Genomic DNA, 26227 nt, shown 5'->3' on the forward strand with positions numbered 1-26227 from the left:
TGAAGGCATGGAATGTGTTCATTTCTAGAATGCAGAGGGCATTACTCTCTCTCTCTCTCTCTCTCTCTCTCTACACACACACACACACACACACACACACACATGCATGCTGTTTTTTAAAAAAGTATTAGGTGTGTATTTCTTTTGCAAATATTTCCATTAATCCTTCCGCTTTGCCCTCATGCTTCTGCTTTTCTTTGTCTAGTGTCTCATTTAGACTGCAAACATTCAGTGAGCTGTATTTACTCTGTATTGAACTGTGGTGTATTCAACACTATTTCCTTGTCCCTGACCATCTCTGATAGCTTAAGGCAAGGTACAGATAAAAATTAATGTATGAACAACCTTTCAAGAGACCTGGGGGCTGTTTATGTGAAAGCTTGTCTTGAGAATTCACTTTCACTTCTGATTTGTTTACGCATTCAAGAACCGAATCGGGGCGGGGGAGGTTCTTTGCTCCCACCTCTTGGGGAAACATGAGGAGGAAGAAATGGGGGCTTGGCCAGCCCTTGGCCCAAGTCTTGTTTGGTCCAGCCAGTGAGAGGATAGCACAGCCATACCTGTTTAAAGCTTCCCCTTCTTCCTCCATGTAGCCTCTGGAGCTCTTGGCAGCTTGCCCTATTTGAAGCAGTGTGGGAATTGTTGGTTGCCCGTTGATGCCTAGTTGGAATTTATTTGGCTCTCTTGTCCTGATTGGCCCAGGAAGGGAGTTTTTGCCTACTCTGGACTATTAAGTGGAGGAGGGATTCTTGCTTTGCATTTGGCCTGTTTGACTCTATTTAGCTTCCAGAAAGGTTCAGTGAGGTTGGGGAGAGAGATGTTTCACAGATAAACTTATGGGCGCACTCCTGAGGCATCCAACTGATGAAGGCTGGCTTAGCTAAACAACAAGGTCTAGGTTGTTCACTGAAGCCTAGCAGGCCTCTAGGTTGTCCACTGAGGCAAAGGAGGCCTTAGATAGAAGGCATCCTTGGGTGATGTTGGACTTGCTGACCCCTCGCAAGGTTGCCACCTTTGGGGCAGCAGGTACTTACACCAGCATAACCTCCTCAGCACAGCTTTAAGGTGTGTGGGCAAGGAACTGTTGTTTTAACCATTCTGAGACTTAGAGCCAGGGTGGAGGTACCCCACCAAAAGAAGCAGTGGGAGACATTCTCTTTTGGTAGATGGATTGCCCATGTTGAAGGATGGAAGGGAGGCGGATAGTTAGTTATGTTACACATCAGCCATTGTAATCAATGAAGTTTTGGACCTAGTTCAATCCACATAGTTGCCTTGTGTCTTCATCCCATGTGTAGGAGCAGCAGTGCTTTTAAGAGCAGCCTGGCATGCGTAAATGAAGCAGGTGATACCTTTTCTTGGCTTGGATACAAAATGATGGGGAAAGCTCCACTTGCTTAATTTCTGCATGTCAGGTTGCTTTTAAGGGCACTGGAGCAGAGCTAGTAATGAAGTCGGCAAACCTAGCAAAACCAGGGATCCTTAATTATCTTCCCTCTCAGCCCAGGAAAAGTGATTGTGTAACAAGGTTGTTATCCCTGGTGAGTGGAGTTCAGTTTTATAGAAAAACACATTTTTAGTAGTGATTATTAAAACATTCTTGCTCAAAATAGTGAGCAAGAATGTTTAGTTGAATGGCCTCATAATTCAGGGATAGGCAGTGTGGTGCCCATGGGCACCAATTTATTTTATTTGTTTTATTTATTACATGTCTATACCACCCAATAGCCGAAAATCTCTGAGTAGTTCGCAACAATTAAAACCATAAAACACAAGATGATAAAGTACAATATTTACAAGTTTCGAACTACAGTATAAAACAAAAATAATAACCAAATAGAAGCTAGCAGCACTGCGAAGATATAAAATGCAGTAATGTATTTAGAAACAGAAAGTGAAAGACTAAAATGCCTGGGAAAATGCGAAGGTCTTCACCTGGCACCAAAAAGAGCACAACATAGGTGCCAGGCGAGCCTCCCTGGAAAGCTCATTCCACAATGGGGTTGCCACAGCAGAAAAGGCCCTCTTCTTAGTAGCCACCTACCCCACTTCCTTTGGCAGGCCCCCAGAGAAGGACCGCTGAAGACTATCTTAGGGTCTTCGCCTTGAGAAGAAATAAACTGGCAAGCAAAACTCATGTACATAATATCCCAGGCAGCAGAAAAAGCCTCTTCCCTTAATCCTGGGATATTGGGATACCCCAAAATTCAATTCCAGATTGTAGATCTGTGTTTAGCACTTTAAAAACATGCACTGCATAACTGTATGTCTGGAAGACCCAGATTGCTTCTTTTGTCCTCTAACCTCCTGCTGCTCTGACAACGAAAATGCACTTTAAAGGAGTCCACAGGAAAAGAATAAAGAAGATAAGTTAAATAAGTATGTGCGCAATCCTATGCCTGTTTAGACAGAAAAAAGGAGTTGTAGGACTTTTTCTCCTGTCTAAATCGGCATAAGATTGTGCCCAAGATTAGCTTAAAGAGAACACCCTGCATGCAAGTATTATGTGAATAGAACCTCACTCTGATTTCATAGTAAGGTCTTCCAGGCATTTCCAGAAGGGAAACAATAAAAGACATAACAGTGGCTTTTGGCAGCAATTAATGGGTTAATTAACTCATGCATTGAGGGAATGTGCAGTGTGCACTAGCCACTTCCATTTTCCAGCAGCAACCTACAAATGTGGCATTCGTATCGTAGGTTGTTTCCATGATGTCTGAAACCAGGCTGTTGGGGTTGTTTGTGGGTTAAGCAACTCCAAGTTAACCCATGGCTTGTTCTAGTTAACCCACACGTTGCTGCCCAAAGCTGCCATTACATCCAAACAGGGCCATTAGCTGTAACTACAGGGTGTTCTTATTAGACCACCCCAGTTTAGGCACTGATATGTATGCATTTATAGGACTGATAAAAAGTGGAGAAAAGCAGGATCAGCTGTAGGATGAAACTCTGCTGGTGAATATTCTGAGGCATATGGCAATGTCAGGTTTTCTAATCCATCAGTGAAACATTCTGGATTGGTTTTGCCTGCTTGAAATTCAGATATTGATTTAGAAATCCATGCTAAATTGACCCTTTCACCCTCACATGACAAGCCACACTTTCCAAAACCTATTCTTCTACACAACTGTGAAAGGTACATGAGGACTGTCCTCCTTTGCATTAGGTGAATATGAGCCAACATTTTTATGAATGACTTGGAGGAGGTGCAGGGAATGCTGATCAAATTTGCAGATGACACAAAATTGGGAGGGATAGCTAATACTTTGGAAGACAGAAACAAAATTCAAAGTGATCTGGATAGACTGGAGCGCTGGGCAGAAAACAACAGAATGACATTTAATAGGGACAAATGCCAAGTTCTGCACCTAGGAAAAAGAAACCAAATGCACAGTTACAAGATGGGGGATACATGGCTCAACCACACTACAAGCGAGAAGGATCTTGGAATTGTTGTTGATCACAAGCTGAATATGAGCCAGCAATGTGATGTGGCTGCAAAAAAGGCAAATGCTATTTTGGGCTGCATTAATTGAAGCATCGCTTCCAAATCCCGGGAAGTACTAGTTCCCCTCTACTCAGCACTGGTTAGGCCTCATCTGGAGTACTGTGTCCAGTTCTGGGCACCATACTTTAAGAAGGATGCAGACAAGCTGGAGAGGGTTCAGAGGAGGGCAACAAAGATGATCAGGGGACTGGAAACAAAGCCCTATGAAGAGAGACTGAAAGAACTGGGCATGTTTAGCCTTGAGAAGAGAAGACTGAGGGGAGATATGATAGCACTCTTCAAGTACTTGAAAGGTTGTCACAGAGAAGAAGGCCAGGATCTCTTCTTGATCATCCCAGAGTGCAGGACACGGAATAATGGGCTCAAGTTACAGGAAGCCAGATTCTGGCTGAACATCAGGAAAAACTTCCTGACTGTAAGAGCAATACGACAATGGAACCAATTACCTGGGGAGGTGGTGGGCTCTCCCACACTGGAGGCCTTCAAGACGAGGCTGGACAGCCATTTGTCAGGGATGCTCTGACTTGGATTCCTGCATTGAGCAGGGGGTTGGACTCGATGGCTTTGTAGGCCCCTTCCAACCCTACTATTCTATGATTCTATGATTCTATGAGGTCACCCTACCCCACACTTGATCCTCAAAAAAAGATGCCCCTAAGTTGATGTTCAATTTGCAGTGCTCAAGTTAGAATTAAAGCTAGAGTCAATTTCAGCACTAAAAGCTACAGTTGCTACTTCTCTAAGTAAATAAAATGTATGTAGAAATGTTCATTTTTAAATGTATGCAAATGAAGGATTGTTTACCTTGAGGTGGAACTAAAATAGACAGAAGGATACTAAAAACAACAACCAGGTAGGACCAGAGTAAAACACGCCAGGTGACATGCATTGGTCAGTGGCTGAGGGTATCCATGCATTTACTGTAGACCTGCCCTTAATTTAATGGATTCTGTATTGTTGGATTTTCAGCCATCATGCTAATGAATCTCAGTGTAAAAATATTAAGCAATGGAAGCTGATAATATTTGCAATGTTTACTCAGAAGTATCTCCCACTGAGTTCAGTGGAATTTGCTGCTAGGCAAGTGTGCATAGGAGTGCAGCCTAAACGCTAGACACACTGAATCGTTGATATTATTCACCTCTTGAACAATATTATTTACATATCACATTATTCACATTCAAAACACAGCCCTCCAGGAGCAAACTGGCAAGGCATGATGTGGGCCGGTTTCAGACTTTGCCTTAGTTCTTGAGCCGCCTTCCCCCATTCTCCCACCTCCCTACGATCCTTTTCACAATGGTCAGTGCTCATCATTCCAATCTGCAAGTCATTGATGCAGTTAGGTAATTTTAGATTCTGCTACTTAATGGTAGCAGGAGAGCCCTGCTTGGTAGATGATAATGTATATTATTTCACTTTCTTCAGCATGCGGTCAGCCAGCCCTGCTGCGACTGCAGGTCCTCCTGCTCATTCTGCTCAGTGGGCCTGTGGACTTCAGCCCCAAAGTCCTGCCCACCATTGCTGCAAGCCCATCTGAATGTGTTTCTGCTGCTTACTGAGCACCACCATAGACTGTCCTTCTCTTCCTTTCTCTTTTTCTTGCCTTTTTTTGTGTGACTGCAGTGATGGGTGCCCTGGAGTCCAGAGGGGTGCTGAGGAAAATGAGTGATATGCTGGAGGTGATGGTGAAGAGGATGGATGTGCTAGCCAGGCTGGAGAATAGCACGGACTTCAGGAAAGTGGAAGAGGTGCATTTCCCTACCGACAGGTTAGTACCCCAGTAGGTCTGAAACATTGATCTGGGATTCACCAATATAGGATCCTCTTCCTCTGAACTCAAGGGAGTGAGCTAAATGAAATGCCATTTCTGCACACACAGTTCACCTTTATAAAGGACTGATTAGCCCAAATACCACAGGCCTTATTTCTCGGCATACTGATTCTGACCACAGGCCCTTATGGGATCAGGAGTTCAGCTTAAATCATGAGATGGGTCACTATGAACCTCTGTTCATAAGGCTGCCCTGTTTCTTACAACCAGAGAACTGGACACTACCTTTGAGGTTAACGATGCAGTGGGAGATTGCAGCTGCCATGCCTCCATTGTATTCTTTCCCTGGTCTTCCTGTTTCGCAAGCCAGGCTTCAGTATTGTGCATTGCGAGTGGAGGGAGAAGGGTAAACAAGAGGACCAAGAGGCACAGGTGGGAGGTGGAACAGCTACACCATCTCTTCCGGCATCGTTAACATTAGTAAGGTACCTTTCTCCAGGCCGAGACCATCTGACAAGTCAATATTTTCACATCACTACCAGTGGGTTACGTATCTTGGATCTCTCCAGTATTATAGACTGGAGGCTTCTGAGTTTCAATCACAAACAAAATCCTTGACCATCCAACAAAATTATTTATCTGGTGGATCTGATCCAAGACTAAACTCTGGACTGTGTGTGTGTATACCCTTGGATAAAGTACTATCTCACCGCCTCCAGAAAAGGAGTGGAATTAAAAATGCTGTAAGTACCGTAAAATGAATAATGACCACCATGTAAAAGAGTGGGTTTAAAATAATGACTGGAAGTGCAATGTACTTTTTAGTAAGGCTAAAAGTGTCAATTACTTTGTATGATGGATTGACTGCACATTTTAAAATGTAGGGTTTTAATTTGATTTCAGCTTGATCTAGCTCATGAGAATGTGGATGATTAATTTTTGATGACTGTGCAATTGTTAACAATGGAAATAACATTTTTTTTTTGAGTTGGGCATTGTCATGGAACAAAATTAATATCCAAAGTAATTAACACCACAATCGTTTAGTCAAAAGAAACTCCCTCCCCTCTCATTCTTACTCATTACCCTCAAAGTATTATGTGTATTCAGACAATAATTTTACTTGCTTACTTAGGCTGAGTACAGGCAGTGGCTCCAATCATGAGAAAGTTAGCTGCCTCATTGAAATTAATGGGACTTTATTCACAACTATCTTGACCCATTTGATTTCAATGGAATTTCAGTGCAACAAATTTCTCCTGAGTTGAAGCCAGCAGGCTTTGAGAGACTTGGAGGTGGTATTGTAGAGCCAACACTGTTCATGATGTGTGTGTGTGTGTGTGTTCCTATCTATCCATGGTTCTGGTTAAACTGATTTTGCAGGTTTTTCTAGCACTTGAAGCCTTACTCTGGAAAAACTCAAAATCACTCCCAGATGTGCAGCTGTTACTGCCGACACAGATGTGTGTAAGTTTTAGACTGACTGTCATAGGCACTTGTTGGATAATGTTCATGAGTATTTCCCTCCCTCCCTCCCTCCCTCCCATGCCTTAACGCAGTGGTGCACCTGGGTAATTTTAGACCCTGAACTTAATGGTGTCCCTTTAGGTGGCCTTGTGTATTACTTCAGTTATGAAGCGCACAACCAGCATCTCCCTTCTCTCCCCCCGTCCCCTGCCATTCCATGCTTTGCAATTGCTTCTATCTTCCCAGTGTGTTAGAGAAACACATAGAATCATAGAATCATAGAATAGTAGGGTTGGAAGGGGCCTACAAGGCCATCGAGTCCAACCCCCTGCTCAATGCAGGAATCCAAGTCAGAGCATCCCTGACAAATGGCTGTCCAGCCTCGTCTTGAAGGCCTCCAGTGTGGGAGAGCCCACCACCTCCCCAGGTAATTGGTTCCATTGTCGTATTGCTCTTACAGTCAGGAAGTTTTTCCTGATGTTCAGCCGGAATCTGGCTTCCTGTAACTTGAGCCCATTATTCCGTGTCCTGCACTCTGGGATGATCAAGAAGAGATCCTGGCCTTCTTCTCTGTGACAACCTTTCAAGTACTTGAAGAGTGCTATCATATCTCCCCTCAGTCTTCTCTTCTCAAGGCTAAACATGCCCAGTTCTTTCAGTCTCTCTTCATAGGGCTTTGTTTCCAGTCCCCTGATCATCTTTGTTGCCCTCCTCTGAACCCTCTCCAGCTTGTCTGCATCCTTCTTAAAGTATGGTGCCCAGAACTGGACACAGTACTCCAGATGAGGCCTAACCAGTGCTGAGTAGAGGGGAACTAGTACTTCCCGGGATTTGGAAGCGATGCTTCTATGAATGCAGCCCAAAACAGCATTTGCCTTTTTTGCGGCCACATCACATTGTTGGCTCATATTCAGCTTGTGATCGACAACAATTCCAAGATCCTTCTCGCTTGTAGTGTGGTTGAGCCACGTATCCCCCATCTTGTAACTGTGCATTTGGTTTCTTTTTCCTAGGTGCAGAACTTGGCATTTGTCCCTATTAAATGTCATTCTGTTGTTTTCTGCCCAGCGCTCCAGTCTATCCAGATCACTTTGAATTTTGTTTCTGTCTTCCAAAGTATTAGCTATCCCTCCCAATTTTGTGTCATCTGCAAATTTGATCAGCATTCCCTGCACCTCCTCCCCCAAGTCATTAATAAAAATGTTGAAGAGCACTGGGCCCAGGACTGAGCCCTGCGGTACCCCACTCATTACCTCTCCCCAGTTTGAGAAGGTCCCATTGATAAGCACTCTTTGAGTCCGATTCTGTAGCCAACTGTGGATCCACCGGATCGTTGTTTCATCTAGCCCACTTTGAGCTAGTTTGCTCATCAGGATATCATGGGGCACTTTGTCGAAAGCTTTGCTGAAGTCGAGGTATATGATGTCTACAGCATTCCCACGGTCTACAAGGGAGGTTACTTGATCAAAAAATGAGATCAGATTTGTCTGGCAGGACTTGTTTTTGACAAATCCATGTTGGCTTCGAGTAATCACTGCATTGTTGTCAAGGTGCTTCCAGATGGATTGCTTTCTGATCTGCTCCAGAATTTTCCCAGGGACTGATGTCAGACTGACTGGTCTGTAGTTCCCAGGTTCCTCCTTTTTCCCCTTTTTGAAGATAGGGACAACATGAGCCCTCCTCCAGTCATCTGGCACTTCCCCCGTCCTCCATGATTTCTCAAAGAGAATAGACAGTGGTTCTGAGAGTTCTTCTGCCAGTTCCTTTATGACTCTAGGATGCAGTTCATCTGGCCCTGGAGATTTGAACTCATTCATAGTAATGAGGTGTTCCTTGACCATATGCCTGTCGATCTCAAGCTGCAATCCTGCCCCTTCAGCCTGTACTTCGCCTTTGCCAGGGGGGTCATAGACCCTCTTTTGGGAGAAGACTGAGCCAAAGTAGGAATTGAGCACCTCTGCCTTTTCTTTGTCATCTGTTATTGTTTTGCCATCCTTATTTAATAGCTGAACAACCATTTCTTTCCTCTGCCTTTTACTATGCACGTAGCTGAAGAAAGCCTTTTTGTTGTTTTTAACATCCCTTGCTAACCTCAGCTCATTCTCAGCTTTAGCCTTCCTGACGCCATCCCTGCAATTCTGTGCTATCTGCCTGTACTCTTCCTTTGTTACTTGGCCTTCTTTCCACTTCCTATATGTGTCCTTTTTTGTTTTCAGGTCATCCCTAAGCTTTTTTTGAAGCCACATTGGCTTCTTCTGTTGTCTTCCACCTTTTCTTCTTGTTGGAATTGCTTGTGAATGTGCCTTGAGAATTTCCTTTTTTAAAAGCTCCCACCCATCTTGGACTCCTTTTCTCACTAGCACGCTTGCCATGGGACCTTACTGATCATTGTTCTGAGTTTATGAAAATCAGCTTTCCTAAAATCCAGGGTACGCGTTTGACTACTCTCGGATTTTGCTTCCCTTAGAACCAAGAACTCAAGTGCAACATGGTCGCTTTCCCCCAGAGTTCCTGTAACTGCTACTTTATCCACTAAGTCATCTCTGTTGGTTAGGATCAAGTCAAGGATAGCCGATCCTCTAATTCCTTCCTGTAGGAGGAAGTTATCCGCCACACAACTCAGGAATTTCCTGGAGGGGCCATGTTTTGCAGAATTTGTCTCCCAACAAGTATCGGGGAAATTGAAGTCCCCCATTACTACTACATCATGCTTCCTTAAAACATTGGCTATTTGCTTTTCAAAAGTTTCATCCTTGTCTTCTCCTTGATTGGATGGCCGGTAGTAGACTGTATTTTTCACATACAGTGCAACCCCACCTCACTTTCTGTTCCTCCTGTTCTTTTTGAACAAGTTATATCCTTCAATTGCTGTATTCCAGTCATGAGAGTCATCCCACCAAGTCTCAGTTATACCTATCAGGTCATAATTTCCCTCTTGTATTAAGAGTTCAAGTTCGTTCTGTTTGTTCCCCATACTCTGGGCATTAGTATATAGACATCGAAGACCATGTGCTTCATAGTCTGGCTTTCTTCCTACATGTGTCTGAAGACTATTACTGGGTGCTATCAGAGCTGTTCTCTCCATTGCAGTGCATGCGCCTATGTCCATTGTTACCCCCAACATTACATCTCCCTTCCCCGTAGGATTCAGTTTAAAGCCCTCCTGATGAAGTTCTTCATGCTGTGGCCAAACACATTCTTCCCATCCTTTGTGAGGTGCAACCCATCCCTAGCCAACAGCCCATCTTCCAGGAAGTATAGCCCGTGGCCCCAAAATCCAAATCTCTCTCGTCGGCTCCATCTTTGTAGCCAGTCATTCACCCAGAGTATTTTTCGTTCCCTTTCTATCCCTCTTCTAACTACTGGAAGGATGGATGAGAAAACTATCTGGGCCCCAAAGTTCTTGAGTTTCCTCCCAAAGCTTCAAAGTCTGACGTGATCTCTTCGTAGCTCCGCTTGGCGGTATCATTTGTTCCCACATGGATGAGAAGAAAGGGATACCTGTCAGTGGGCTTTATGAGTGCAGGCAACCTTTCAGTCACGTCTCTAATCTGTCCTCCCAGGAGACAACATACCTGGCGAGTCCATGGGTCTTCGCGACATACTTGGGTCTCGATCCCACGCAGCAAGGAGTCTCCCACTACTACCACTCTTCTCTTCTTCTTCTTGTAGGCCTGGGTTTCATCGCCTCTGTTTGACTGACCTTTAGCCTCTTGCTCACTCTCATGCAGGTTCCCCTGTGATTCTTCCTCTGCAGGCTGTCCTCCAGTCTCATCCGCAAGTACCTGGAATCGGTTCCACAGCTCCACTGCTTCCACTGGTGCAGAGTGGCGTCTAGTTCTTCTTCTCCTAACTGTCACCCTTTTCCAAGGAGTATCCTCTATTCCATTTTTCTTCACCTCAGCATTTCCCACTGCCTCCTCTTGCTGTTGCTCTTCAAGCTTCTGGTCTGCCCTTTGCTGCTGTAGTTCCCCCATTCTGTCCAAGAACTCTTTGTGTTCTCTTATTCCCCGGAGGGTCGACAGTCGCCGCTCCAGTCCACTTACTTTTTCCTCCAGCAGCGTGATCAACTTGCAGGTGTAGGCCATGTTGTTCTCAGGCAAGAAAACAAACATTGCACACACCTTGCAGGTCACCACCACTGGAGAGTCTTGTCCTTCCATAGCCTCTTTTCCCTTTTTGTGTCTAGCTTTGTGATTGTTCTAGACTAGCCTGTGCCTGCTCCTCTCCTCAGTAGAGGTTAAAAGCAGAGTCCCACTGGTGTGAAAGTGTGTGTTACAAGACAAATAAATGGAAAAAAGTTAGTTAAAATAAAAAATAAAAATAATTTAAAAAAATGTTAGGGGCCTCCCCCTTGACCTCCCCTGCCGAACTCCCCTGGCCAACTCCTGTTTGCTCCCCCTGTTTGCTCGCTCTCTAGGAGCTTGCTTGCTTTTCTAGTCCCTGGACCAGCTGGAGCAGCTTCCTCTGCTCTGCTCCGCTCTGCTCAGCTGGGAGGCGGGAAACAGACTGAAGCTTCCCGCCCAGTCAGCTGCTGGGAGTACTCAGGCCACACCCCTCCAATTCAGTTGGAGCTCTCAGAAGCTCCTGGTGAGCTCACAGCCAGTCAGAAGGATAAAGGGCAGCCCCCTGGGCTTCCTGCAACCCACTTACCTCTTAGCCTCTGTCTCCTTTGTCTCCTTTGTCTCTTCAACCACTGCAACTCCCCTGGCCAACTCCTGTTTGCTCCCCCTGTTCGCTCGCTCTGTTCGCTCGCTCTCTGGGAGCTTGCCTGCTTCTGTAGTCCCTGGACCAGCTGGAGCAGCTTGCTCTGCTCTGCTCTGCTCAGCTGGGAGGCGGGAACAAAAAACAAATTGTCAACCCTAATTTAAAAAACCAAATACTCCAAGCATGAGCAGATTCACATTCTAAACTAATATATATTTATAATAACAATAACAACAATAACAACAACAACAACAACAATAATAATGTAGCATCTGTAACCATGGGCATGCCCAGCTGACTGTAAAATGTTTTCCCCCAAAAAATAATAAGAAAGAAAAGATGCTGCAGAGAGCAGTATCAGCCTCGTCATGCCTATGCTGGCCCAGGAGCTGATACTCTACCTGTTTGGCCCTGCCCCCACCTGGGACTCTCTGGGTGGCCATTTGGGGGGGGTCCATGGTGCCCTGGCCTTTGGACCCACAGTCCAGCCCTAGTTGCACCACTGCCGTGTGGCATTTGGTACTCTTTTTAACGGCTTTAAAAAATATCTTATAGGCTGAGTGCTTATCTTCATAAGCATTCATGTGGCCCCTTTTTCAGAATAGTTCATGGTTACAAGAATGACATGACAATCCTTTTGTTGTTGTTGTTGTTGTTCAGTCATTCAGTCGTGTCCAACTCTTCGTGACCCCATGGACCATAGCACGCCAGGCCTTCCTGTCCTGCGCTCTCTCCCGGACCGTGCTCAAGTTCATATTCATTGCATCCGTGATGCTATCTAGCCATCTCATCCTCTGCCGTCCCCTTCTCCTTTTGCCTTCAGTCTTTCCCAGCATCAGGGTCTTTTCCAGGGAGTTTTCTCTTCGCATTAGGTGGCCAAAATATTGGAGCTTCAGCTTCATTATCTGTCCTTCCAATGAGCACTCAGGGTTGATTTCCTTTAGGATGGACTGATTTGACCTCCTTGCAGTCCAGGGGACTCGTAAGAGTCTTCTCCAGCACCACAGTTCGAAAGCATCCATTCTTCGGCGCTCAGCCTTCCTTATAGTCCAGCTCTCACAGCCATACATTACTACTGGGAAAACCATAGCTTTGATTAGACGGACCTTTGTCGGCAAGGTGATTTCTCTGCTTCTTACTATGCTGCCTAGGTTGGCCATAGCTTTCCTCCCAAGGAGCAAACGTCTTTTAATTTCATGGCTACAGTCACCGTCTGCGGTGATCTTGGAGCCCAAGAAAGTAAAATCTGTCACTGCTTCCATTTCTTCCCCTTCTATATGCCAGGAAGTGATGGGGCCAGATGCCATGATCTTCGTTTTTTTAATGTTGAGTTTCAAACCAGCTTTTGCACTCTCCTCTTTCACCCTCAACAAGAGGCTCTTGAGATCCTCTTCGCTTTCTGCCATTAGGGTGGTATCGTCTGCATATCGGAGGTTGTTGATAATTCTTCCAGCAATCTTAATTCCGACCTGTGATTCATCCAACCCGGCATTTCTCATGATGTACTCTGCATATAAGTTAAATAAGCAGGGTGACAATATGCAGCCTTGTCGTACTCCTTTCCCAATTTTGAACCAATCGGTTGTTCCATGTCTGGTTCTTACTGTTGCTTCTTGACCTTCGTACAGGTTTCTCAGGAGACAGGTAAGGTGGTCTGGTACTCCCATCACTTTAAGAATTTGCCACAGTTTGTTGTGATCCACACAATCAAAGGCTTTAGCGTAGTCAATGAAGCAGAAATAGACGTTTTTCTGGAATTCTCTTGCTTTCTCCATGATGCAGCGAATGTTGGCGATTTGATCTCTAGTTCCTCTGCCTCTTCGAAACCCAGCTTGTACTTCCGGTAGTTCTCGGTTCGCATACTGCTGAAGCCTAGCTTGTAGGATTTTGAGCATCACCTTGCTGGCATGTGAAATGAGCGCAATGGTGCGGTAGTTTGAACACTCTTTGGCGTTGCCCTTCTTTGGAATTGGAATGTAAACTGACCTTTTCCAGTCTTGTGGCCACTGTTGAGTGTTCCAGATTTGTTGGCATATTGAATGCAGCACTTTAACAGCATCATCTTTTAGGATTTTAAATAGCTCGGCTGGAATACTGTCATCTCCGCTAGCTTTGTTGTTACTAATGCTTCCTAAGGCCCACTTGACTTCACTCTCTAGGATGTCCGGCTCAAGTTCAGTGACCACACTATCATGGCTATCAGGGACATTCAGATCTTTCCTGTATAGTTCTTCTGTGTATTCTTGCCACCTCTTCTTAATCTCATCTGCTTCTGTTAGGTCCCTGCCTTCTTTGTCCTTTATCATGCCCGTCTTTGCACAAAACGTTCCCTTGAGATCTCCAATTTTCTTGAAGAGATCTCTAGTCTTTCCCATTCTGTTGTTTTCCTCGATTTCTTTGCATTGTTCATTTAAGAAGGCCTTCTTGTCTCTCCTTGCTATTACATGAGGGTTCTATAATGCCATTCAGAAAAAATACCACACTTTCCTCATTAGGACAAAAACCAGGATAATGGTTGCAAAGTGTGGGAGAGTCCCTGGAGGAGGAGGAGGATGCTGTGTAAAGCATCCACAAACTACCATGAGTGAGGAATCATGAGGGCACAATAAAAGCCTTGTGTAGAAAAGCTTAAAGGCTAGACTTTTCTAAAGTGGTTGAAAGCGAGATGAAGGTGCTCTCTCTCTCTCTCTCTCTCTCTCTCAACTAGCTCCCGCCTTGTCTAGTCTAGACAACTGGTGTGACATGCTTGCATAAGGTTCACCAACTATCCTTCCTTGCCCCACCCCCCTTGATCCGTTTTCCTGCTCTTGCCTTCTGCCATGAGACTCTGTATGCCTGGCAAGCTATTTGGGGGTAAAAAACACATTTAGTAGAAGTACTGAGTTTTCTGGAGACATCAAGCTGCCAGATAGTTTTCAAAGTCTGGAAATATTTGGAAGCCACTACCATGTCTTTTTTCCATCTATACCAACATGTCATATCCAGTAATGGCTCTTTTTCTTTGTTTTGAATGCACCCAGCATGGGGCACACTTAAGCATAAATGATTTCCTGCACCTACCCATAAAGTGGTTGATGAGGATGGAAAATATGGCAGGGAAACTGAAGCCTCCCAGAAACCAGCTTCTTGTCTAACCTGTTCCCACAGGACCTCTACAGAGTCATTAGATGTCTAAGTGAAGACAGGAAAAATGCGTTGTACATGAGTCATTTGCCTCTTGTGGTGTCATAGCTCTTCTTGTCATTTCAACTATAGCAAAAGCATCCCAGAATTTTGATAGAAGAAACAGATGAAGTAGGGGAGAAAAATTCTAAATGTATAGTGTGTGCGTGGCTGCTTGCAGACTAGTGGTCCCACTGCTAATAAATCATGGTTCTCCTGCTGTAAGCTATAAACAGAATAGCTATTGACTATTCCCACACCACTGGGGATACTGAACTTTTTCTGTATGTTCATCCCTCTATGTTCTGCCCACACCAGCAGACATGGCATAGTGGCTGGAGAACATCCAAGTCACCTGAGCAGCCATTTGAAGAAAAGAAATCTTAGAGATGCTTAAAGATGAACAATTGCTTATTTAGCACTAAGCCCTTAAGTGTGACTGCCTATGACTGCCCATGAAATGTCAAAAAATGAAGTTTTAATGTTTGTTTAGCATCAGAAATGTAGACTGTTTATTGATGGGGAAAACCATCTTGGTAAAATGGTGGTGACTGGGAAGTCCACTCCCTGCCCCCCGCCCCCACACTTTATATTTAAAATTAGCATTATAGTGCGACAGTGCTGTAACACACTTTCATTTTAGCAATATTTTGCTGTGTGTGTGTGTGTGTATAGAGAGAGAGAGAGACGGAGAGAGAGAGAGACAGAATGCTGGCAAAGCATTTTAGTGCTAATTATCATTTTGATAAAAAATAATTTACAGGATATAATGGTGTTCCCTGCAAATGTTACAGTGAGTATGCACTGAGCTGTGATAGCCTGCCTGATGTGTTACTGACCACATCAAAAACATGCCTCTTGAAAAAGACAGAAGAGTAGTGCTAACGGTATCTGTAACTCTAGTGATTTTGCTAGCCCCAGCCTGTATGTGTAACAGAAAGATGTAGGGTGATTGTTTCCTGCCTTGCCTTGTCAATTGGCCACGGAAATGCCATTTGCCCAGGTAAGACTCCTGGATAAATAGCACAGAAAGTGGGCTGTTTTTATTTTTTGAAATGTTGGCTGTATAAACACCTGCTTCATATGCTACCATTTTCCACACTGAGGGTAACATCAGTTCTCCTTAGAGTAGATCCATTGAAATGAATGAGACTTAAGTTAGTCATGACTAACTTAAGTCCCATTCCTTTCAATGGATCTACTCTAAGGAGGACTGATGTTGGATTTTACCCAGAGATTCCTCTCAATGTAATATAGGAACACATACATATTGTAGTTATAATGTACGAAGCATAGTTCTGCCATGAGTACGTGTCTCAAGAGGCCAATGCACAACACAAGTCTCCATGTTAGATATTTTGTAAGCATGACACTGCCCTTACTAGCATAAAAACCCTTGAATGGAACCTGCTTGGAAGCCAAGGCCTGTGGTTTTATTGATGCAGCCACAAAGAGATTTTCTGCTTCCATAGAACTGCGCTGACATTATTGATTTCCAGTCTAGATGATGTTCTAAAGTAGATCATGGTTCAGAGTATCTAAACATTATTCATCCATCATGTGCACCACACAAAAGTATATATGCATAAATCCTCACTTACCAAAAAAGCAATACTCATTCCTCTTAAACAATCTCAGCAGAAGGAGGGATCACTGTTATTGTTACTGCTTTACATATGTAGCAGTAGACCTGAGAATAAGCATCTTTCTCAGTATGACTCAGTGATTCCACGGCTGAATGAGAAACTTCGGAGCAAGGCTAAACCCCAACCCCAACCAGTTCTTATGGGATGCTATTAGTGTGTTTCACATAGTGCTGACCTGAAAATATCTTCCACGTTTTTTGACCATTCTTTTTCCATTTGACAGAAAAGGAATTGCATTCATTTTTTTTTTCCAAAGGAGAAGAAAATGTTGGTGAAATTCTCGGGGGTGGGGTGAGTTCACGTTTCTTGTGCTTACCTTGGTTATGAAGTGGATGAGGAATGTGTGTGTATTTCATTGTACAATCATCCCTCTAGCGGTCTGTAGCCTCCCCAGCTTCCCACACTTCAGTTAAATCCCAGAGGAAGACATCATGAGGTAACTCCTCCCCGACAGGACTTTTTCAGATCAGGGAGCACAGGCAACTGGGGGAGACAGCACAGTGATAGACAGATGTGTAATAGAAAGAAAAAACATGCACAGCACTCTCAGCTGACCTTATCTCCCAATGATAAGGTAAGGTCAAAATGCCACCAAATGAAATTCTAAAGAATGAGGCAGAAAAACGGAAGCCTCTTTCACAAGGGAAGAAAACTTTGGGGAAATTGGAGGATAGATTTTGGCACAGCACTGGATCCACTTCCTCCCCACAACTGGACACAACACTGCCCCCTTCACACTTGCTATAGTGCTTGCAAGAAAGAAGTGGTATTACAAGCATCTGCATTACACAAGATATATCCATAGTCATAGCCATAGTCATATATCCCTCTGAAATTTAACAGTTGGAAGACCTTGGGGAAGATGATGGACCATAAAGAATGACAACTAGAGCTGAGCAAAAATTGCTCAGAAGACGCTTCTTTGAGAAACGTTCTGAGCTTTTTCTTTTCTTGCCCCCCTAGAAATAGAAGGCCAATTGGCAGAATGTTCTCTGTATTTTCTCCACCATTTGTTTATGGGTGGTGGCCACTCTTCCCTCCGCACAAAAAGGAAGATCTTAAGTATGGGGCATTGTGGAGGATGCAAAATGGTGGCCAGGTTGCAAACACAGTTGCTGCTTGTGATGGCAGTGCAAAAAAGAATAATCCTTAGGGGAAAAAAGAAGTTATGCTATAGCCAATGCTAATAGTGAGCCCTATGTTTGAGAAACTGTTGGATTCTCCTCCCCCGGGAGAAATTTGGTGAAATAATTCCTCAGTTACTCAGCCCACAAATAGGGTGGGCAATTTTGAGAAGCAGTTTGTGCACAGCTATAATTTCATGTTAAAAATGGGCTTTATCCTGAAATTGACTGTGGACTTGTTTGTTTTTCATACTTATGATTGATTCTTCATTTCTCACTAGACCTCACTTTCTCTCTTCTTCTTGTCTCCTCCCTCCCTGTTTGCTGAGAGCTAGCTCCTCAGCATTTCTTTGCTTTGGGGCTGCTACTAGTTCTAAATATCAATATACTGAGAGCCTATTTATCATGGGACTTGAGCAAATGAAGTCTCTCTCTGCATTAATTTTTAGTGGCAGAGTGTCAACTGTGAACAGTTGGAGCCAGGACTCGTCATATTATCTCAGGCCATTTACAGAGGAAAGCCATGGCACTTCAGAGCTTCTTGCAAGCAGAGACGTGAAGCGCCAATAGCAAAGTATACTAGGGATGACAACTGCAATACTTTGGCAGACTTATCCTATAGCTGGCTATTCTGATGGTGATGGCAGATACCAAGAAGGTGTCTCTTCAGCTTAATGGGAGTGTTATGCTTCTTAGTGGTCTCTTCTGTGCTGGAGCAGCTTTTACAAAGATAGGATTATGGCTCTCCTTACATCTGGGAAGCAGTGCCTAGACCAGCCTCCCCCAACCTGGTGCCCTCCAGATGTGTTGGACTACAACCCCCAGCACAACTGGCTGGGGTGCTGGGAGTTGTAGTCCAACACATCTGGAGGGCGCCAGGATGGGGAAGGGTGGCATATACCATGCCCCTCAGGCTGGGGGACGAGCTCCTACAGCCTCACCACAAGTGTCGCAAATTTGGTTCTGACTTTCAAATTCAGGCTCCGCTCCACTCCCAGAAAGTTGAAAAAGGCTTGAAATATGTATGACATGTCTGGACACCTATCTAGCATGTACCTGAAGCAAGGAATTGTGAGCAGGGTCCTTCCATCCAGCAAACTCCCTATGGGCAACAGCAGTAGGAACCCTAATTACTAGGACATAACCTACCCATAAAGCTCTAAAAATAAGTGGTTTTGATCTCTCGCGCACGATTCTAGTTTTCATCTCTTCCAATAATGCTGCGCAATTGTCCATATGCTAGGAGTCAATGGGAGCTGTTAACCCAGCAAAGATCTGGGGGAGGCCGAGGATTTCTGTCCATGATCTCAACCACCTCTCTTCCTGGTTCAGCCATTGCAGCTTGGGCAGCTTCCTCATTGCTTGCAGCTGGGACTTTTCCCTCCTCCTGAGAAGACCCTTGCTCCTGAGTAAACTGCTTCTCCTGAGAAGGCCCTGGACAAAGGGGTCTTCTGGCTGTCAGGCAGGTGCTCTGACAATTACTCGAAGTCTCCCCCCTGGTCCGCCATTTCCTGTGCTCTGGAAAGCTGTGGGATGAGGGAGGAGAGCCCAGTAGCAAGGCAGGGCTTGGGGTGAGGTCAAAGGGGAGGCAGGCATCCCTGTGACTAGACCCCTAATCCAAGGCAGGTCCTCCAACTATGGAACAAATTGTCTTTTGTGCCCGTAAAGCTCCCTTCAGCTTACCTATCAGAGCTATGCATGAAGCACGATTCTCCTCACACTTCTGTGCAGTCTGCTCTTTCTTCAAGTGCTGCATCACAACCTTAATGGCACCTTCTAGATCTGCATTCCTCACACTGGATGCTTCTAGTTGCACTTCCAGCTGATTACAGCTAGAGCCCAACAGGTCTACCTGTTCCCTCAGTCCCTCTTTCTCTGTGGCTAAGCTCAAATTCTGAATTACTGCTTGCTTTAATTCCCTCTCAAAACATTCACATTTCAACTGTAATTTCTCATAGTCCCCTGCCTTGTTTATCAAAGCTAGCCTTGCCTGATCCCGTTCCTCAGTTGCCTGTGCTAATCCAATTGCCTGTGCTAAGCCAAAGACATGCATTCATTTCCTTCATACTACCTGGCTTCACCTTTTCCTGCTCCACATACCAGTCAAGCAACTTACTCACACTATCCTCTTCAAATGGTATAGGAAGGGGTGCTTTTCCCCAAGGGTTAGGTCCTGTGCTTTCACAAATCTGTACCAATTTGGACTTCACTGCTATTGGAAGATTCTTTTTACTAATTAAGACTTCATTCAGAGGAGCGTTAGATTCCTTCCCCATATTCTCTGTTTTTTTCTTAGTATGAAACAGCTTTTTCAATAAACCCATCATTATGGAGACAATCTCAGGTTACCCTCTAGACACAGCAAATATTCAACAACTATGTCTGCAGAGCGGCTTGGCTTCACCTGGCTCTGCCAGCTCCATCTTTGGGAATTGGCTTCCCTGTCCTTGTAAATACCGTGGGAATGGCTTGGTTTCCCGGCCAATGCGCCAATGTAAATTCTGTCCCGTTTAACCTCAGAACCTGCACCAAATGGGTCTGAAGCACCCCAGTGGGTAACCAAGCTAATCTCAACAAACATCACTACAGACAAAAGATTGAAATCCATCCAAGGCTTTATTTCAGAAAAATACAAAATAAAGCAAGTGGCATGGTGGTTATATGAGTGTTAGAAACTTTCTCTATAATCACAGGGAAAGAGAATGCAACAAAAATAGAAGATTAATCAAAAGAATTGCAATTGCCAAAGCTGGTGTTATGAATTTGGCCCATAAGATAACGGCTTGAGCTTCTAACATTGTTATGACTCCTCTTTCCAACTTTCTCTTGTTTACTGCTTGTGGTCTAAAGCTAAACTAAAACAACCTAAACTAAGTGATAACCCTCCTGTTACCTCCTCCTGCTTCTTACTTGAATACAAACGCTATGCTAAAGCATTACTAAGTCTAGGCATATGAACAATAGAGGTAGGAGTTGGAGTGAACATACAACCCAAGACCTGGAAATAATTCCATTTGCCACTTCTGAAGGTGGGATTCCAAATCCCCTCCAGAAATACCCTCCAAGTCTCAAGCTTAGAAAGCACTCTATGTCCTAAACTCAGAAATAATTCTAAGTTCTACTTGCGGAAAACTATCCTAAGTCTAAGAGTCTAAATAGGTCCGTAGTTGCCCAAATCCTTGGGTCTGGTGGCATGGCAGAAAGAGTGAAGTGGAGCAGCAGCAGGAACCAGAGCAACAGGAAGAAGAGCACCCCCCGGAGCTCCCATTGCCTGTGCGTTTATGCCCCTCCTCTGGTCAAAGGTGGGGCCCAAGGAGCAATGAGATGGTCTGGTGTCTTTCACAGGCTGAAATCCTGAAAACGTGATCACACACAGTAACTTCAGTAACACTGCATCTACAACTTTCAGTTGGCCCATAATCTGCAGTGGAAGTTCCTCAATATACTTCTGGGCACATAGTTACTACACACATGCAACCTTGTCTACTATCATACACACAAGTATCATTACGGGCTAAATTTTGCCATTCACACACTGCAGAACTATGGTTTACATTACAACCTTCTTCAGAGCATGTAAGTGTTGGACAAACCCACTGATTCTTTTTCCATTGGTCACAATGTTCTTCTAATCTAACATATTATTTTTTAGTAATCTAAAATCCAAATGGGTCTGAAGCACCCCAGGTCCTCCAACTATGGAACAATCCAATAGGGACCGAATTTACACCCCTCAGGCTGCCTCACATTGTCTGTGGGAGTGGCGTTTGCTATGGAGCCCTAATCCTCCTCCTCCAAAGAGGTCTCCCCTGGGCTTGGGTCAGCCAGGAGCCCTACAAATAAATTATGCTGGGGCAAAAAGAAAAAAAATCTGTCACTCATTCTATTTGCTAAACACACAAAGACTACAACAAAAATATTCTGTGGTAGCATACAATTGTGTGAATTAACTTATGCAAGTGAATTTATTGGGGTGGGGGTCTGGGAATTAACTGCATTTGAAGATGGGTTGTGGTGGGGAATGTGAGGTGGGAAGAATTGGCCCTAAAATACGTTCAGTCATGTTTGACTTCAAAAGAGGAAACTTCTCTAAAATGGGGAGACTGTTAAGGAAGTTGAAAGGGAAAGTCAAGAAGGTGAAATGTCTCCAGAAAGGTTGGGGGTTACTCAAAACCACAATAATAGAAGCCCAGCTTGAATGAATGCTGCAGGTCAGGGAAAGGAGCACATCCAAGAGGTCACCAGTATGGGTAATGAGCAGTATCAAGGAAGCTATTAGAGAAAAGGAGGCTTCCTTCAGAAAATGAAAGTCTTGCCCTATCAAGGAGAACAACAAGGAACACAAACTTGCACAAAGGAAATGCAAGAGACAATAAGGGATGCAAACATGGATTTTGAGGAGCATATCGCTAATAACATTAAGATCAACAATTAAAAAAAACCCCTTTAAATATATCAGAAGCAGGAAACCACTTAAGGAGGCAGTTGGACCACTGGATGACAATGGACTTAAAGGAATACCAAAAGAGGATAGGAAAATTGTAGAGAACTTTAGGGAGCAATCTTATGCTTGTTGAGACAGAAAAAAGTCCTGCAACTCCCAGCATTCCCCAGCTGGGAAATGCTGGGAGTAACAGATTTTTTTCTGTCTAAACAAGCATAGGATTATGCCCTTAATGGATTATTTGCATCTCTCTTCACTGCAGAATATGTAGGGCCAGAACTGATATTTCAGGAAGGGAGTCTGAGGAACTGAGGCAAATACTGGTAACAGACAATGAAGTTCTAGACCTTATTGACAATTTGAAAATAAATGAATTGCTGGATCCAGATGGTATCCATCTGAGAGCTCTTAAAAAAATTCCACAAAAATATGAAACTTGTCCCTAAGATTGGCCTCTGTACCAGAGGACTGGAGAGTGGACGATGTAATGCCAATTTTTAAAAAGGGATCCAGGAAATTACAGGCCAGTTAGCTTTACATTTGTTACATGCAAATTGGTGGTATGCATTATTGTGGATAAAATTTTCAAGCACATAGAAGGATAAGTCCTGTTGAAAAAGATTCAACGTGGCTTCTGCAAAGGTAAATCCTGTCTTACTAACCTTTTAGAGATCTTTGAGAGTGACAGTAAATATGTGGATAGTGGTCAACTGGTAGACATTTTTTATTTGGACTATCAAAAGGCGTTTGACAAAGTTCCTCACCAAAGACTCCTGAGCAAATGTAGCAGTCATGGGATAAGAGGAGAGTCCCTTTTATGGATCAGTAGCTAGTTAAAGAACAGGAAGCAGAGAGTAGGAATAAATGGACAGCTCTCACCATGGAGGGATGTAAACAGTGGGACTACCCAAAGATCTGTATACTTTTTAACTTGTTCATAAATGATCTGAAGTTAAGGGTAAACAGTGAGGTGGCCACGTTTGCGACAGACACAAAATTATTTAGGGTGGTTAAAACACAAAGGGATTGCAATGAGTTCCAGAAGGATCTCTCCAAACTGGGAGAATGAGCATTAAAATGGCAAAAGCGGTTCTGTATAAAACAGTGTAAGGTGATGCACATTGGGGCAAAAATCCTAACTTCACATATACGCTGATGGGATCTGAGCTGGCATTTACTGATCAAGAAAGGAAACTTGGGGTTCTGGTGGATAGCTCAATGAAAATTTCAATCCAGTGTGCAGCTGCTGTGAATAAGCCAAATTCCATGTTGGGGATTGTCAGGAAAGGAATAAAAAATAATACTGTGTGTGTGTGTGTTGTGCTATGTTCTTAGTTTAGTGTTATAGTTAATGTTTTAAGTTCTGTATAAATGATGTATTTTAATTATGTTGTGTACTGCCTGGACTCCCTTGGGAAGAAGGGCAGTATGATGATGAATAATAATAATAATAATAATAATAATAATTAATAATTGTGGTTATACACAATAATGTGGTTATGGTGCAATCACATTTGGAATATTTTGTACAGTTCTGGTCACCACACCTCAAAACAGATGCTGTAGAGCTGGAAAAGGTGCAGAAAAGGGCAACTAAAATGATCAAGGGGCTGGAGCAACTCTCCTCTGAGGAAAAATTGCAAGGTTGTGGCTCTTTAGCTTAGAAAAAAAGGCAAGTAAGGGGGGACGTGATAAAGGTGTATAAAAAAATGATGCATGGTGCAGAAAGTGGATCTCATAATGCTAGAACCCAGGGTTATCCTATGAAGCTGAACATTCAGAAACAGATAAAAGAAAGTCCTTCACGCAGTGCATAGATAAAATTATGGAATTCACCACCACAGTATGTACTGATGGCCATTAATGTGGATGGGTTTCAAAGAGGACTAGACAAATTCATGGAGGATAAGGCTATCAGTGGCTAGTAGTCATGATGGCTATTTTTTTTCCCCAGTATCAGAGGCTGTATGTCTCTGAATGCTACTTGCTGGAGAACATGAGTGGGATGATACTATTTCCCTCATGTCCTGCTGTGGACTTCCTGTGGGCATCTGGTTGACCACTGTGTGAGCAGAATGTTGGGCAAGATGGACTTTTGGTCTAATCCAGCATGGCTTTTCTTATGTTCTTAACAGCAGATTGGTTTTCTACAAAACTAGAGCTGTCACACAGTGAGAACTTTGGCTGCCACCACACTGCACATGATTCTTTTAAGCAAGCCTTAGTTTCCTTGTTAAGAAGGCAAATGTTACACATTATATAAAGGGACATTTGAGAGCTGTGAATGAATGATACTTTTATAACAGTTCAATTTCGCTGCATCCCTCACGTTCTATCTTTAAAATACCTATTTTCTGCCATTTGTATTTGTCATGCACTGAAATCACTGCTTTTGACAACGAGCTGCTAAGAATACCAGATTAGGCTGAGAATGTATATAGAGTTTGTACTGTGGAGACAATGCACAAATAGAAAGAGATTCATCTTTTTGTAATGCCCATTTTGTAAGAGGCAATAAAGATACAGCATCTTGTAAAGAGATAAACATGCTATAACTAAGCCAGAATGGCAAAACTGGAGATATGAGACAAAGCATGGGGAATGGAGAATTAAATTAATGTGTTTTAAAAAGAAGACGAAGAAGAGTCAACTCCCAGTTACCTCATAGTGAAAATGATCTGCCATTGGGAAAGATATATCTTCCTGGGAGTTTTTGAAGGATGATAAATACTGTACTCAGTGTATTATAAACTGCAATGTGAGCTGAATCTTAATCAAGACATGAAAATATAAATCTAAAAATAATAAAGGAAAAATCAATATTGATGCTCAGAAATAAAAGTACTATATTTTTGTTAGTAAACATTTTGAAGGTCCCAGGGAAAAATTCATTTGAGAGAATGTATAGACATTTACTATAATTTCAATAGCTGGCAAGTTCCCAGAACATTTGGGTGGGATTTATATTATCTGCACAGAACAAGCTTTTACTATATAAACAAACAACATTTCTTGCTTTCCTACTGTGAGCTTACTGATGCACCAGAATGGTGTGCCAGCATGCTGGGGATGCAGCAGTTCCAACAACCTTTGTATGCATTTTTTGTGTGGTCATTGCTGATTTCATGTTTCTGTGACTGTACCTAATGCCATGCTATCTTCCGGTTATTTTGAAAACTTACATTTGACTGGATGGGGCTTAATAATAGCAGCACCAAGAAGTCAGTCCAACTGAGATTTTATGGTTCTTTATTTTTAATGATGGAGATATATATGGTGGGGGGAGGGAGAGAATTTTTGAACAAAAGTGGTGCACAGGTGAAGGGAACAGAGGGTGTTTAGGATGTTTTGTTTGTACACCTATAGATTGTTCTTAAATTATGAGAAATGCTTTGGGAGGCTTTGCCTACAAAGCAGAATAAAAACAAACAAATGCTATGTAAATAATCCTTCTTGTGCCCACTGCTTATCTCCACAGTGACCAGGTTTGCATGATCAAACAAACCACTGTGGCCAGTGTGTGCTGGGTTCCATTAGCCTAATTACCTGCCCAGGCACAGTTTATCATGTGGTCTGAACCCAGATGGCATGGCTCATTTGAGGGGGAAACAACCATCAGAAAACCCAAGGCCTGTTGTTTCCAGGGTGGGTAATTAAGCTAATGGCACTCAACATGTGCTGGCATGCACCGCTGTTCTGAACAGGCACCAGACAGATTGAGGGGAGAGTTTAGCATCACCTGTCTGCACATACCCCCTTTTGTTGTTGTTAAAATAGGACTCCACATTCTCTTTCGACATCATAGGGGCTTTTTAGGGATGTACATGCATGTACATGTGTGTGTGTGTGTGTGTGTAGTTTGGCCTTTAACCAAAATGCATATGGGGGTAGGTGATGATGGGCAAGAGAAAGGATGGATGCAGTACTGAGAGCAACACAGCACCAGCCAGGTGGGTGCTACCAGTGGGGCCCAGAACCATTGAGGATAAGGGAAATGAGGATGGTGGCCACCTAGCTGAGCATGTCCCTTTGCATCTCTGGGCAAGGCATCTGTAGCTTGCTCTGTGTTCCTCATTCTCATTGCTTCTGGGCTCTGTCCCAAATATGTACATATTGGGGGCGGAGCCCATTGAAGATAAGATGGCAGAAGCTGCAGAGCTTGGCCCAGTGCTGCAAAAAGAAGCCCTTACAGGCAACCTGTGTGTGTGTGTATATGTGTGTGTGTGTGTGAAAAAAAGCAGCACTGGTCCATTAATTTAAAAAAAGGAGAAGGAGGCTGGCATCAGCCACAGTGGGCCCCAGCATTTGACCCCTACATGCTGGGTGCTGATGCCACATTTTGGTTGAGCCAAGCAAAAATGGCCAGCTTCAGCATGCTTATTTAAAAGGGTACTT

At 43.7% G+C, this 26227-nt stretch overlaps 1 protein-coding gene across 1 annotated transcript in view; it reads left to right on the plus strand.

Moving 5' to 3' along the window:
• Positions 1–977: 977 nt before the first annotated feature.
• LOC146354120 (alpha-1,6-mannosylglycoprotein 6-beta-N-acetylglucosaminyltransferase B-like) overlaps positions 978–26227 on the plus strand; it is a 66749-nt gene continuing 41499 nt past the window's right edge. The window contains exons 1-2 of the mRNA XM_084829785.1: positions 978–1026; positions 5135–5279. Of these exons, the coding sequence (XP_084685911.1) occupies positions 978–1026; positions 5135–5279 (194 nt within the window). The remainder of the gene's footprint in view (positions 1027–5134; positions 5280–26227) is intronic.

This window comes from Heloderma suspectum, chromosome 2 (genome assembly GCF_057233095.1).
Source record: "Heloderma suspectum isolate Gila_16-S chromosome 2, 16-S_ref, whole genome shotgun sequence".
NCBI lineage: Eukaryota > Metazoa > Chordata > Lepidosauria > Squamata > Helodermatidae > Heloderma > Heloderma suspectum.